Source organism: Lynx rufus, unplaced genomic scaffold (assembly GCF_022079265.1).
Source record: "Lynx rufus isolate CCGP_SWC_20201006 ecotype Redwood Valley unplaced genomic scaffold, mLynRuf1.p SCAF_2, whole genome shotgun sequence".
NCBI classification, from domain to species: domain Eukaryota; kingdom Metazoa; phylum Chordata; class Mammalia; order Carnivora; family Felidae; genus Lynx; species Lynx rufus.
In genome coordinates, this window is record NW_025814834.1 from 119305091 (window position 1) to 119321130 (window position 16040).

General features: G+C 44.0%; 1 protein-coding gene across 1 annotated transcript in view; it reads left to right on the forward strand.

The window, feature by feature from the left end:
- Positions 1-16040, forward strand: part of LOC124514262 (myomegalin-like) — a 59400-nt gene that overhangs the window by 9085 nt on the left and 34275 nt on the right. Inside the window, exon 2 of the mRNA XM_047082292.1 lies at positions 10789-10998. Within this exon, the coding sequence (XP_046938248.1) occupies positions 10789-10998 (210 nt within the window). The remainder of the gene's footprint in view (positions 1-10788; positions 10999-16040) is intronic.

Genomic DNA, 16040 nt, shown 5'->3' on the forward strand with positions numbered 1-16040 from the left:
AGCAGCCAGGTCCTTCCCCAGGATCTCTGGGAAAAGGGATACATTTTCTGTGTGTGTAGATCTGTCTTAGGATATTGTGATGATGGCCTGTCATATCAGGGAGATTTATTTGCTCAAGAAAGCAATCCCAGTGATTTTTTCCAGGGCTCTACTGAATCCGTCCTGAATGACTTCTCTCACAATTACCTGTTATTACTCTGCTTATATTTCTGTCCTGTGCTACATGAGTGAGCATTTGTGGAGAGGAATCTGCTTAATGGAACTCTTTCTCCACCTTATTTGCAGAAAACAAAATTGATCACAAGGTGCTTACCAGCAAGCTGTGTGTGGGAATCCATTCAGTCCTCACAGGGACACTCCCCACAGGTGTGCATGTCCTATGAGAGCAGAGAGTGCTGAGACTCAGCAAGGTCACTCCACTTTCCCAAGACCCCCGGCCAGTGCGCAGTGGGACATCAGACCCTCATCAGCTCAGGCTCTGTCCTCTGCTCTCCACTCGGTCCTATCAGGGACTAAATAGGGATGGTGCTCACCCTTTCCTCTTTGCTTTTGTACCAAATTATTTGAAACAGTTATAAATGTAAAGAGAACAGTTATGAGATGCCCCAAAGACCCCTGTGACCCTGCAGGACTGCCAGCTCCTACCCTGTCAGTGCACTTTGTGGTGTGAGCAGAGCCAGGGCTCATCCAGTCCCTCCAGGAGCTCAAGGTCTCCAGGAGACGCTCCATGAAAAGCAATCAGGGCTGAGAGGTCCCAGACAATTTCTGTTCTCACTAGGGTTCCCATGGCGGCTCTTCACTTGGCTGCCTGGCACCCTGGTAACCCTGCAGAGCTCTGTGTCAGAGACACTGACAGCCAGGTCTGGGTTTCCATGGGGCAGGGATGGGACAGGTTAAGACGCGTCTCAGGAGGGTGATGTGTGTGACATGGCCTTGCATTAAGCCTGGGCCTTGAGAGGCTATGAGGATGGGCGGAGATGAATGAAGGCAGCGTCTCCATTATGCACAGCCCGTCCCCGGTGCAGGTTCTGGTGGGAACGTGGGATCAGTGTGTGTGGGCTGTGATTTCCACAGGGGAGCTGCAGGAGTGCTGCCGTGCCCCATCCTCCCTGCACAGGGACCAGCATTGGAGAAACAGCTGAATCACAACCTACATTCCAAATTCATCTTTTATCCAGGGATTTTCCCCACCTGCCAAACTAATTATATTGGGCAATACTTCAGAAGTTTGATAAAATGTTTTCCCTTTTCTCCTGCAAGTGCATGAGTATTGTAAGCATACATTTAATACTGCCTGGTAGTTGAGAAAAGAGCAATAAAATGCCATGAGGAAATTAGGAGTGATAATTTTGAACATTCTTAGACCTTCATTCAAAATAACAATGAGACTGGGAAATGCATCTGAGAAAGAAGGATCTTTATCACACAGGCCTTCCCAGGATAAGGACAGCTGAATCTCTCAACACATACTTCCAAGCTGAGGGATTAACCTAGAGAGTCAGTAACACCACTCATTACCTGGCCCCTAAATAGCCAGGGGCCGGAGAATACTGTGGACTCCAGCTGGTTGGCATTGAGCCAGGTGTGGGAGCCAGAGGCCTCAGAGGGGTCAGCACAGCCCATGCACTTAGAGGAGAGGACAGTAGGGAGGGCTTTTCAGGAGGGAACCCAGGTGAATGATGGCAGAAAGAGAGTGGGGATAGCTCAGAATGTGCCTGAGGCCTGCTGAGGACAGCTTGGGCTCCTGGGATTGGAAGGAAAGTGGCAAGATGTGGAGCGCCAGAGGAGGGGCTCTGGGGGAGGCACAGTCACCACTGCAAGGGGGCAGACCTGGGTGAAGGTAGCATCCTGTGGAGGCTTGTGGTGAAGAGAAAGAATGAAGCGACTGGTAGATGTGAAAGGTACTACTGGGAGAAGCCAGGATCCTAAGAGCAGAAGGCACACCCCGCCTCTCCTCAGACCTTTACATCTGTTAGAATGACTGCACCAAAGAGAGAGATCCAGACACTGGTGTCCACTAAGCCACTCAGAGCACTCACTCGTTCCTACAGGGAACTTTGTTGCTCCTTCCAGAAAGCCCAGACACGTGAAAGGGAAAGTGGCATAGCAGACATGTATTCCAAGGTAACAGAAACAGAAACAGTCAAAGATTTCAGCTTACAGCCATCACAAAACCCAGGAAAACTATAAAAAATGACATTCTGGCCTGAATTTAATGTACCTAACGAAGCATTTGTAGATATGAAGAATATGAACCGTCACTTAAGAAACACACAACTCAAGGGGCACCTGGGTTGGCTAAGTCAGTTGAGTGTCTGACTTGGGCTGAGGTCATGATATCATGGTTCATGAGGTCAAGCCCCACATCGGGCTCGCAGCTGTCAGCACAGAGCCTGCTTTGGATCCTCTGTCTTCTTCTCCCTGGCCCTTCCCCACCTGTACTCTCTCTAAAATAAGTAAAACATTTAAAAACAAAAAAAAAAAAAGTTCTTCTTTAAAAAAAACACAACTTAAAAGAGAAATGGGCAAGAAATAAGAAATGAGAAACCAGAATTAGTAGAACTAGGAAAACCCTGAAGAAAGGAAATTCTCTGATAAAGAGGCTGATCGACAAGGGTCATAAGGGCAACATTTGTCCCAAATCATAGGAAACACTGAGTATAGAAATGAAAGCATCAAACAGAATGGAAATGAATAAAAGATATTGAGAGAGGAGCAGAGAGGGAGTCATAGATACCTGGGAGAGGCAGAGGGGAAGAGACAATGCTAAGACCCACCCTCACAGATATAAATTTTGTTTATTTTTTAATGTTTATTTTTGAGGGAGAATGAGAACGTGCATGGGGGAAGGCCAGAGGGAGGAGGACAGAGGATATGAAGTGGGCTTTGTGCTAAGCAGGCTCTGTGCTGGCAGTAGACGCCTCGAATCGAGGTTCGAATCACGAATGGCGAGATCGTTAACTGAGCCAAAGGTGGACGCTTAACTGACTGAGCCACCCAGGCACCCCTAGAACTAATAGATTTTCGAGAAAAAGAGCAAAATCTCTGATGCTGCATACACCTTCCCCACCACCAAAAGAAGCCAATTTATATCCCATGGAGAGAAAACCAATTTACAGTCTACATCCCGACCAAACATACAAAGCAAGGCAATATATTTTAATGCACATCCAGACACACATATGTACTCTTGCCCGGAGGGGAAAGAAATTTAGCCTAAAAGATACAGAGACTCAGCCTTAAATACCAGAAGAGAACCAAGAACATTTACATCACAATGGTGATGGATTGGAGCCCTGAAGGAAACGCAATTCACCAGTCCCCAGTGATTGTCAAAATAAACACTTCAATGATATAGAACAGGGAGGGAGTGTTCTTTTCCACAGCACAATGCCAGCAAATACACATACACAAGGATGATACAACTAGAGTTTTTCCAACATACAAACAGATACGGTTGTGACACACTGCAGGGATCACTAAAAGATGGTAACATTGTAGAGACAGACTTTAGAGACAGCATCTTCGCACATTCTCAGATGTCACACCCAAACAGAAGACCATGAACCATCTGATAGGCCCCCCATAGAAGGCAACCAGTGCTGCTCTCACAATGATGGTGATGGCACACTGGAGGCTCTGGGTCTTTGGGTGGGCGGGGCTGGGACACACAGCATTCACGAAGGAACGCCCGGGAAAAAGGTTAGCCTGAATTTAATCAGGAGGAAGTGATCAGACACCTTCAGGATGTAGACCATCAAGCCAGACATCTGGCCTGTCCCCTACAGACAAGGAAGTGTCACCACCACCAGAGACAGCCACAGAAAGGTGAGGAGATGTTTGGGGTTCGAAAGGACTACAAAATTACGATAGCACAATCTTCTGAGTCCTTTGGAACCCAAGATATCTCTTCTCCTTTTTGTCGTCTTATTTGTGCTGTGGACACTGGCTGTTTGAAGAAAGACAGGCCCGCTGTCTTGTTCGATGGACGAAATTCTGCAGTTGTCTGATCCCTACCTCGTGCTCAGATTCAGGCTAAGCCTCTTCAGCAAGAACGCTGCGTACTTAATGCTGTCTGCTCCTGGCACAGCCCAGCGGGTGGCCCAGAATGTCCAGTTTGACATGGGGTCTATTGTCACGTTGCTCCAGCCTCCGCTTATCCGCAGGATGGAATGGAGAGGAGCCAGAATGAAGGTGTCTCACAAGGGCGTGTGGTCTGGGCATTGGTTGCCTCGGCGACTTATCACGACTGGAGTCAGAAGAGCGAGCATTCCTCTCATCAAACCAGACTTTTGGAGTAAAAATCCCAGAGAGTGGCTTGTGATCGAGATGTCGATTCTCAGCAAAGGATCCCTCGCATGTTCTGTTTGGGCAGAAATGTGACAAACTGCCTAGGAAGCTGGGATGAAATATTAGAGACCCATGCCCTTAAAGTCCATCATCCATCTTGGCTCGTGGAAATGGTACCAGAGGTGGAATAAGTGCAATTAGCTTTCTTTTTCAGATACTAACATCCTGTGAAATACAAACATCTCGAGTATTTTCTCTCTTTTCTCTTCAAGTTAAAACTTAGCTTTTCTTCTCCCTTTAGTAGTAAAGAACCATTTTGACTATAGAAAGAGGAGCTAGGAATATGGAGCTTGTGTGGGGTAACCTGGTAATAAGAAATCAGAGGAATGAGTCCATGGGAAAATACATCAGGGTGATTTCTGTAGGATAATAGTTTCTGAGTCTTAAAACATTTTGGAATATGGATTTAAGATACCCTCTCACTAGACATTTAGAGTAATAACTTTGTTAAGTAATTTTATTATAATTAGAAGACATGTTGCTTTTAAGTAGTCTGAGTGTTGACAAAAGGTAAGTCCTCAACTTCTTTCTATATAATCACATGAGCCAGGACGAGTTTCCCAAATAAAAATTTTGCTTGTAATTTGCTTCCAGTGGAAGTTGGGTAGTGGTAGGGAATCACAACACGTAGAGTGGACAATGGGAATTTTACCAGGTTTCAAAAAAGAATGATTAAACTTATAAAGTGATGTACTAATTCTTTTGGCATTACTTTCCCTTTAACATGTTGTTTAAAGTCAGATTCCAGAAATAAAAATTTTTATTTATCGTACTGTTTTCCTTTTGCTAAAGCTAGAAGGATAAAATATAGAAAGTTCAGTAAGAAAATGTTTGCTAGGAAATAATATGAAGAATAGGGGTGTTAAGTAGATGAACTAAATTGGCTTCCTTGTTCCCTTTAAAAACTCAGAATTGTCTAGCACATGCATGTAGCTAGCTTTGCCTTTAGTGTAACATTAATATGTAGTGCTTACCTTTTGCAGTTAACAAAATCATTGCTCTAAAATACCAACCTCTCAATCTGTAAACTTTAAGAGCTGTGTGTGTGTACAAATATGTTTTATAAATCATGAATTTCTATCTGTTTCCATGAAGTATTCAGTTTGATAATAAAAACAGCTTTACTTTGATCACACAAAATTTTGATCCTAGGGCTGTTGAGAAAAACTGAAGTGATCTCGTAACAGTTTAAATGAAGAAGGAAGTGGCATGTTAAACAATCCAATAACTTGGCAGTAGATTATTCACAGGACTATTTTTTCACCAAAACAAGCTGTACATTTTCCTCTGGAAGTTCATTTATTCATGGCACTGTGCTGTGTTCAACTGTGTTAACATTTGTGCTGAAATGGAGAGTGTACATTTTAAATACGTAAGTGTTAGAATTTAGCTACTTTAGTTGAGACACAGAAAATTGTTACCGATCCAATAAAAGTATCAAAGGCCAAACAGTCACTATTTGGTTTCATTCTTGAGAAGATTTATGAGAAGAAGTAGAGAAAGCTCATGTCTTTTTTTGTTTGTTTCCTTATAGGACAATCCGTCCCTTGATCATTATTATACTTAAATTCCAAGCCAAAGTTAAGGCTCTGGGATCAGTGAATGCTTTTGTATTTATTTAAAGGAAGGAAGAGGAAGAAACCTGGATTATTCTCTCTCAAGGAAGTGAGACAAAAGAAACAGCATTACGCTTCCCCCAGAAATGTGAAGTGAACTACTTTACCTTAAAAACTCTTTCTTGTCTCCTTGCTGAAGGAGAGCAGTAGCAAGCAGGATGGAGATTTGAGGAACCAGTTGTCGTGATGGGTGGTGCTATTCCCACAAATGTTCGGGGAATTCCCGCTTCTTGTGTTCTTTGAAGGGGCAAAAAAGAGGCCATGAGCAGGCGGAATTCCTTAATGTTACAGAATTTTAAGTCACTGGAAAATGCTTTCTGAATAAATTACAAGCTGGAAAGCTGCTTGAGAGATGTTGCAGATAAACGACAAAGTTATGTCTTAAAGGAGCTTGACCGCAGATGGCAGTTTCCTTTTCTAGCTACTTCTGTTCCAAGATCAGATCCGGAATCTGTCTAGTCCAAGCATTTTCTCAGCAGAAGCTGATGGAGGACTATGTGAAATCTTACAATTTTTTTTATGGTTCAGAATGGAATGGATGCAGGTGAAATGGCAGTTTGACAGGAGACCTTTTTTGTCACACAGCATCGTAATATTTAAGTCAGGGATATTTTAGCTGGTTCGTGATGTGAACATGCGAGAGTTCTCGCGGTGAGCGCAGGGCAGAGTGCCTAAGAGTGCAAGTGTGATGGCCCAGAGGATCTGGTCCGAGGGCCTGGCACTGAGGGCAACACCACCCCAGGGCTTAGCACCACACGCCTGCTTCTTCTGTACGGTTCTTGCTCTTTCCGTCCCCTTCCAAAATCAGATGTGACTCCTGCTATGTTCTGAGTAACTATATGGGAAATATTACTCCTTTTCTGTTGGTTGAATATAAATGGCTAAAAGGGGAAACAATAATGACTGTAGAGTAGAATTTGGGGACAACCCAGTTTAGGCTCCTTTACTGAAGAATGAAAATAACACTATGTGACCTTTCCCCTAAGGCTTATTCATACATGATGGCGTTGTAAGGCAGTTATAATGTAATAACGATGAGTCCTATTTATAAAAGACCTGTTCAAAAGAATGCATCCTACCTTGCTGCAAGTTCTGTTCTTGCAACTCTCCTATGATGCAGAGAGACCAAAAAGTATTATTTCAAACCTCCTGTTACGGGAAGCAGAAGTAAGGAAGTGCAGAATAGACTCCATCAAGATCTTCCAGTTAATAACATTAGGTATAAAATTTCTCTCTGCTGATTACATTTATGTTCTGGGGCCACCTTTTTTCAGCCCATGGATCCATGTCAGTTTACCAACAATGATACTAATATTGATTCAAGGCCATATTTATTGGGCACACCCTGTATGCCAAGCACTGTTCTAAGCACTTCAAAAGCAGCAAATCCTTTGAAGTTCACTACACTGTATGGAGTGGATATCACCATTAACCCTAAGGAAGAGGTGAAGCAGTTACAGAAAGTTGTGACTTGCCTAAAGTCACATAACTAAGGACAGAAGCAGAAATCTAATCTAGATAATCAGGCTCCAGAGTCCATATTCTTATTAATTATGCCATCCTCAACTTACAAAGTTCCACAAAAATTTCAATTGTTGTTTCAATGATTAAAAGAATACGTATGCATAACAAATTTTCACTTAAGGATTTAAAGTATTTTAGAGGCTTTTATTTCTGTGTACTGTATCAAGCCAGATAGCTGGGAGAAAATACTTTTCTAAACCTAACGGGGAGTTTTAGGTACCACGTCCATTATATATGTGAAATACAGAGAGAAATTTGCAATTTCTCAAATTTCAGAGCCACCATCAAAGCCTCCAATAAAAAAATGTTTAATAAAATTTCTAGTCTAACATATAAAACTTAACCTGGAGATAAAACCTGGAGAAGAAAATTAAATTTGAAGTGACAGACTCTTAGTTTTCAGGGTATGTAAAATAATTAGCAGTATGCTCGTGAATATAAGGTATAGTGCCTTTAAGTTAGAAATTTAGAGCATTCCAAGTTAGTTTGGAAGATAGTATTTTGTTGCATTGTAAAAGCTTAGGAAAGTGTGTTCCCTCACAAAAGAGAAGTTCTTTTATCATCATTGATCGAAAAACAAAAAACAGAAAGAAAGGTGTTTAGGGTAAACTTACAGGGCTCTACGTAGGATAACTTATTCCAATATTTTCTATAAATTTTTTTCACCTTTATTCCAGCCCCCCCCCCCCCAAAGCTTTCAGCATTCTAACTCAAATTGGTAAAAGGCTGAGCAACCATTGAAGTTCCCCCAACGGAGCTAGAGCAGGCTGAGCTAGCTAAGAATAAGAAAAGGAAAACACCTATGTAATGGAATGTTGGGATGAAATGGGCATTCTTACTTTGTCTCCATCTAACTCCTGATGAAGTCAAAACTGTGGTATTCTGTCCCTGAATGAATGAAAGAGAAGATTACCTAAAAATGCAGATGTGGCATCAGAAAGGCTGACAAAGGTAAGTGGAGGGAAGAAAGTGTGAGATAACAGCCTTTAAGACCAGGGACAGTCACTTTTTCTAGTCCTCCCTTACCTTACTCCTGGAACCTAGCACAGGAATCCTCTGGGGATGTGAGGCAGCATGGCCATCCAAGCCACCAAGAACAATATGGAAAGGAGGACCTGAACTCCTACAGCTGAGCTTTCTTCAACCACAGGATCATTCTCTGGCCCAAAGCTCAATGTGAAAACAGTGTGAAAACTATATTTTCTTAATCTGTCGTTGAGTGGGACATTCCTTCTCTTTGCAGGGAAAAAAAAGATTCTGATCTCTACTGTGGTACAGGGAATATTTTCCAAAATAAGCATGATAGGATTGGGATGTCCTCAAGTGAATCAGCATCCCGGATTCAGTGAGTCGCCAAAGCGTAGGGGGCGTGTTCTTCCACAACCAGTATTGTGGATGACACGGTTCTGGGGCTGGTTTGAAAGATGGAGTATTGGAAATGCCTATTGTACCCTGTCTGGCAGGGAATCTCCAAAAGTGCTGAGTGGTGGATATACCTCTTTGTAGGTCAGACTTTATGGTACAGGGTACAGGAACTCGGTCCAAAGTTAACGCAACATTCATGGAATGAGTCATAAGATTAAGTTGTTAGGGCAGCATGCTTACTACCTTTTAATACTTTAACGAGATCGGCCTGGGTCGTGGCAAGCACTCTGGCCTGAACTTGCAGATGACAAGAGATGGAATGTAGGTGTGAACTGCTCCTGTTCACCTTATCTGCAGCGAGGGTAGTGAATGGTCACTGTTCGTGCAGAGCCTTTCATCCATGGAGGTCTGAGCTCAGAAGCAGGTTCTTTGGTCTTGGAAGAAGAAACAAAGATCTAATCTGTCACCAGAAGGAATAGTGAGTTGCCTCTGTCTGAAAGTCCAAAGACATGACTTCTTGGCATAGCTCTTGTCAGGACCAGCTGTATAACCATGGACCCACCGTCTAATCTCTTTCAGGCCCAGGTTACTCAGTGGTCAGAAGAGGAGTTTTAATAGGTTGGTTGCGGAGGTGAGAACTAGATCTCAAGCTTCTCTAACTTGGGTAGGTTCTGTAAGACCTGTTCTACAGACCCAGGAAGTATCAGGGTAGATTTTCCTTGGTGTTAAAATGAATTAACCATCATAAATCCTCCATTTTTAGAAGAAATGAGTAATGTGGGCCACAGGTCTTAATCTAAAATTGGATGGACAGTCTCTTATTGGACAGATGTGGAGAGGAGGAAAGGCCCTAGCTCTGTTCTGTCCAATATGGCAGCCACTAGCCATGTATGGCTAGTTGAATTTTATTTTAAATTAAATTAAAAATTTAGTTCCTTAATCATTCTAGCCACATTGCAAGTGCTCAGTAGCCACATATGTCTGCTGTATTGGGCAGCACATCCATAGAACTGTAGAAAGTTCTGTTGATCGACACTAAGACCTTTGCCCAGACCATGAATTTCAGCTACTTGTCCCTTATTGCAAGGCATAGATGTTTGTGTTCTAGGGTGACGGTGTTCATCTTTAAGGGATAAAAGAATGTATTATGGGGCGCCTGGGTGGCTCAGTCTGTTGATCATCCAACTCCTAATTTCTATTCAGGTCATGATCTCAACGTTTGTGAGATTGTGCTCCACTGACAGCATGGAGCCTGCTTGGGATTCTGTCTCTTCCTCTCTCTCTGCTCCTTCCCTGCTTGCTCTCTCTCTCTCTCTCTCTCTCTGTCTAAATAAACTAAAAAAAAAAAAACGTATTAAAACCCACTTGGACAAAGACGTATAAGAAACCCTTCAGGCAAAAGATGTTGGCATTGAACAAGAGTTTGAGAGAGATAGGGAGGTTAAAGGAAGGAATTAGGAAGCACCCAAATCATTCTGTGCCTTGAGTCTTGACTGGACTTGAGCTTCTGTAGGACACAAAGCCCCTAGAGGGGTGTTCTTCAGAGAGATTGTCACCCCATGCACAACTGATCCCAGAGATGGGAAAGTATGAGAAAAGTCAGGCGCCCTTAATCCCGAGTAAATACAGACCCTCTGAGCACTCATTAGTGGGGGAAAAGATTAGTCATGTTGGGCCCATATCTCAGAAGAGAAAGTCATTACATTGCCAGACTGGCAGGACAGAGAATAATTCAGGCTTTCTGGAAATAGGTGAGAGGGATGATCACCCTATCTAACAGCCAGCTTCTCAGGTACAGGTCTGTGCAGTCAAAGCCAGAGAAGGTTTTAAGACTTAAGTTGTATGTTAGTCCAATGCTATACTAATAGTGATAGCAAAAAAGGCTTTTCTACACATCTGGCACACTGGTCCTGCCTTCAGCCCTGCTGGCTAGGGGGTCACGCATACGGAGAAAGAAAGAAATCAGAGGCAGGTGCAAAAAAAGTGTAATTGTAGCTGCTATCTGAAAGCCACCTGTGAAAGGAGTCACCTTTTTCTTCTGGACTCACTTCCAGGTGCAGCTGCAGGGGACGATACTGAAGATGCTAGTACCGAGTTCACCGACAGCATCGAGGAGGAGGCTGCACACAACAGCCACCAGCAGGTAAGTCCAAGTCAGGTTCTGGGTTCCCAGGGTGGAAGGCTCATAGCCCTTTGGGGTCTGGTGGTCTCCTGCAGCCCCTGCCTGCGAACCTAAAGTAAGAAGCTATCTTTTACTAAAAACCAGTTTCCAGTCTTCTGCCCCCCCAAGCTTCCCAGCCACCTTGCCAACCCCCGTCCTCACTCCACTTTTCTCTCCAATCTACTTTTATTTTTTATTTTTTACTCCTTCTATCTCTTGCTCCCGCTCCCTGCCCCCTCCTTCCCACCCTTGCCCCCATGTACCATCTATAGCTTTAGCGTCAGAAGAATCTTTACATACAACAAGGCCTTGGACAGTTCCCCTCTTGGGTTTTTGTATCTGAAACACCACAGAAGACAGGGAGTCATCGGAGGGCTGATCGGGGAGGTGCAGGCCTAAGACCTGCTTCAGGAGAGTGCTCTCTGAGAACCTCCGAGAGGATCAGAATGCTTCCAAAGTAGGGATCTGTCCTGGTGAAATCTTGTTGTGCAAAAGAGAAGTCTGTTGGGCGACCAACAGACCATGCAGGTTGTGACATGCCAGTGACCAGCAGGTGACACTTCAAGAGCAAGCCCCCATCAAACCTCAGAACTTGGTACCCAAGGCTGAAACACTGTTCCCACCAACCATCAGTGAAGGTGTAAACCAGCATGTTCTCAAGCTCAAGAGTTGAATGTCCTGGACCTCAGAGATTAAGTCACCAACAGTGACCCCATGGCACTCACTGGCACTCCTCTGTGTCTCCACCTTGCCCAGTGACATTTAGCAATCACGTCTCCTAGATGGACCATGCCTCTGAGTTGTTGAGGAGAAAGTGGAACATTGGTATCTGTCCTTCTGCAGAAGTAGCTGGGCTTTTCCAGTGATGGCTTCCTTGGAGCTATTAGGAAAACTTCAGGGGAAATGAGGCTTTCTGGGTTGGCCTCTATACCTCCTGTATGAGAAAAACAGCCCACACGAGCATTCCTCACATCTCACGGAACTTGTCACAGTCTTCGGTTCTTGAGGACACGAGTAGTCCTCAAGTAGGCAGTTGTCTGAGATCCCTCACATCCTCAACACAGTTTCTTTACCTTCCACCAAGCTCCCCTTTTTGTTGCTTGAGCTGTACCTGACCCTCACGTCTCCCTCGAGATCCTGCATGAGTTCCTCTTCTCCTTTTGCTTGAACAGCTTCTTCTGAGTCCCCCTAACCAATGCTTGTGACCTGAAGGATGTATACTACTGCCCCTCCAGACAGATTCCTCTGCTTCCCATGCCCTGATGTCCCTGAGGAGCTTTGGGGAGAAAAGGGGGATCTGCAAGATAAGCAGATGTCCACTCTAAGACAGTTCGATTGGGATGTCTGCCGGTCACTGGTGGTTATTGCTGCTGTGGACCCGATTAATTCCAGAATAAGTGAACAAGAAAGCCAGATTCTGACTAACACGGTCTAACCTATGTGTGGTAGCACAAGCCCCTTGCTCTCATTCTCAGCTGTGGGCAAACTGGTTTGTAGAGTTGTTCTTCCCGAACCTTCCTTCCTATAGCCTAGCACGCAGCAAATGACCAGACCACATTTTGAGGAGGTCAGTTCAACCCTGGAATAAACCTTTACACTGGAGCATGTATATTTCCCTTGCAACGTCTGCCCTATTACTTGGCAGCAATACTTAATAAATTATTAGTTAACAGACATTTAGATTAGGGCTTGACTCATGATAGACAAAGTTTTATACCTGCTGGATGAAGAATGTCTTGGGTAAGCATCATTTTCTTTCCATCATCTGTCCTTGAAAATCTGTCTCCAGTTTGGGGTAGGAGGAACCTTGGTGTATGAAATCATTGTAAATTCACTTCAACTTTTCTGGAGTTTTGAGGGTGTGACTCTCCTGCTACCAAACAAATAAAGCTTCTTTTGTCATAACTGTTCTGTGTCAAGATTCTCAAAACTGTGTTTGCTGCTTTCCAGGGAAATGGTCCCTTATAATTAGTCTCTGAGTTCCTCCCTGCTGTGTCCTTGGAAGGTAGACTTTACTCAGCACCAGGCTACCTTTCTACCTCAGGCATACACATCTTCCCCTAACAAGCACATCCAACTTGGTGTTCCTTCCAAGGCAAGAGCTATCTTTTGGCCACAGCAAGTTGCTTCGTTCTTATTGTTAGACTCACTCACCCCAGGAAGTCTCAGGTCTAGCTATATTGGTAATTTTCCCCAGGTATCTCCCACAAAATCCCATTCTCAAGCAAATGTAAGGCTATAAATACCTGGGAAGCACCTGTGAAAGGAATCAAGCAGTGCCTTCCTTCATTTTAACTTTTGCAGTAGAAAAAAGCGAATCAAGAATCGAGATTCAAATGTGACGAAGGAGAAAAAAGTCAGTGGACTTAGTGTGAAGAATGTGAGGAACAATTATTTTGAATGCCCTCCATGCTGTGTGAGAACTGATTTACATGGTGAGACATAATGTAATTGGGCAAAAAACAACTCATTGCAAACGAGAGATCAGACATGCATGTAGACTTCTCTGGGGTAAAAGGAAACCGCGCATACAACAAAGTTTATACCATGGAAGCATTACAACAGATGAGTTAGGAAATGGTGCGGGGTGGTGGAGGAGGAACCTGTTAGATACAACTAACAGTAGGCCTAAAGGATCCATACTACCACCCTACAGACTGGAAGCCCTGGGGGTTTATTTGGGAGAAATATAGAAATAGTAACTTTCCATAGATGGGAAAGAAAAACTGTTGAAAAGGCTAGATTCTGAGTCATTTTTCATGCATTTGTATTTCAGTTTTACAGACAAGTTAGCCAAAGTAAGCTCCCTTTAACGTGAAAATAAGAAAACCCAAATTAGCCTGGGAACAAATCGTCTCTCTATTTTCTCATTTTTAAGGGGGAAATTAGACCAGGTGGGCCTTCAGGTCCCTCCTGGTACTGACATTCCATGGTTCTTAACTTTCTTTTTAAGGAAACTAGGCATATTTCAGTCAGTAGAAGATAACATACATCCAGAAAGGTACTTTAAGAATAGGTGAGACATTACAGGGAGACGTTATTTTCAAGCGGCAGGAACCCTTAAGTTTTAGAAAAGAATAAATGTGCCCATATTCAAAGCCGATGGCAGTGTTTATTGAAGTTAGTTGGAAAGGGTTTATATAGAAAGGTAATATCACATAGTTTAAATGAGGGATTGAGATCCTAAATTTTCAAAAGTGGTTTTTATCCAGTCCCCCTTTCCTGATTTTTGTCCCAAATGCTTGGTGGCACACGCAGAGATAGGCCAGTCTGACTAAGCCCAGCAGCAGACCGTAGAGACAAATGCCAGGCTCAGAACCCTAGGAATGCCTAGGAAATGAGCAACTGTGTCCATGCATGTTTCTTCTTTCTTTTCCTTTGCAACCTCAACTGCCGTGCTGCTCACCGCCATTGCACATGCACGCTGTGAATCAGCCCCACCCCACACTCACAGCCTAGATTTCACCATGTTCGGTTACCGGCCAAAGTCAATGGCTCTGTGCCAAGCCAAGCAGCTCAATCATTGATCCACTTAAGCTGCTCTGGGCTCTGTTCTGTTCAATATATTTGTGACCTGAATGAAGGTATAAAGCATATGATTAACTCCACAAATCATCCCCGGTCAAGTGGCTACTCCTTCATCTCTGGAGACGCACATCAAATATTTTGAGGACTTTGACCCTTGAGAAATGATTCTGTATAGCCAGAATGAATTTACAAGTGACAAGTGTAAGTCACACTATTGACACACATAGAGGAAACAACATGACCCAGAAACAGCTGTGGGAGAGAGGTGGGAAACTGGGAGATAACAATAGACCTGAAGCTGAGTAGAATCCCAGAGTGCAGTCACAGAGAGGAAAATGAAGCAGCATGACATTGGGATGTATTAATATTGGACAAATGTATGAGAAATCCTTGCACTAAACTAGTCATACACTGAGTAGGTTGTCATACTCGGGTTTTGGTTTCTACACTTTTAAAAGCCTAGGGAAAACTGGAGAGGAACAATAAGAAAGCCTGCAAGTTAAAACAATTCTCCTTTGAGGAAAAACTATATAACCTGCTTGAGTTGACACACTGAAGAGTAACTTCAAAAAGATCCTCAAAAAACAGAAAGTTGTTGGGGTGCCTGGGTGACTCAGTCAATGGAGCGTCCGACTTTGGCTCAGGGCACGATCTCGCGGTTCGTGGGTTCAAGCCCCGCATCGGGCTCTGTGCTGACAGCTCAGAGCCTGGAGCCTGCTTTGGATTCTGTGTCTCCCTCTCTCTCTCTGCCCTTCCCCTGCTCATGCTCTGTCTGTCTGCCTCTCAAAAGTAAATAAACATTAAAAAAAATTTTTTTTAAATAGAAAGGTGTGCTGAAATTATTTCCACCTTGTTTTCTTCTCACGAGCTTAGATTTGTAGAGAGTTTGGCTGGCAGCATCAGCACCAGGATAATAGCACGTGACACTGGCTGCTGGGCAGGTGGCCTCACCAACTTCTCCGTCGTCGGAGGGCGTGGTTCTCCTGCTGCTCGTGAAATTAAACTTCTGTTTTACCTGTAGCTGAGTGCTTTCCGTCTTAGTCATCCTTTTTAGAGTCTTAGGTACAGACATGGCCTTCGGCTTTGCGTGCTGGTGTCTCAAGCTGTGCTCTTTGCAGTTGAGGACTCCAATGTTGGGAAGTCAGGGAAGCTTCCTGACTTGTGAGAAAACTCTCCTCCTCTGTCCCACGGGGAGGGAACAGTCACAGCATCCACGCTCTCCAGTCCTGTTTACACCTCATGTGTTGGCGCTTGCTTTTAGTTATGAAGTGCTTGTGTCTTTTCCTCACCTACCTCTGGATGCTGCTCTTCCTGCCCATGGCAGTAATTCTCCCCACTCTCCTGGTGTCTTGCCCACCCAAACCAGTGCCCAGGACCCTTATGGCTGAGGAAGTCCTTAGGGGGAGCTTGTTTTAGGGCCGTCTTTTTTGTTCCCACCAAAGGCTGCCTTTGCAATCTGATGTTCCTTTGGGACCCCCCTTCATGACCTAACTTCT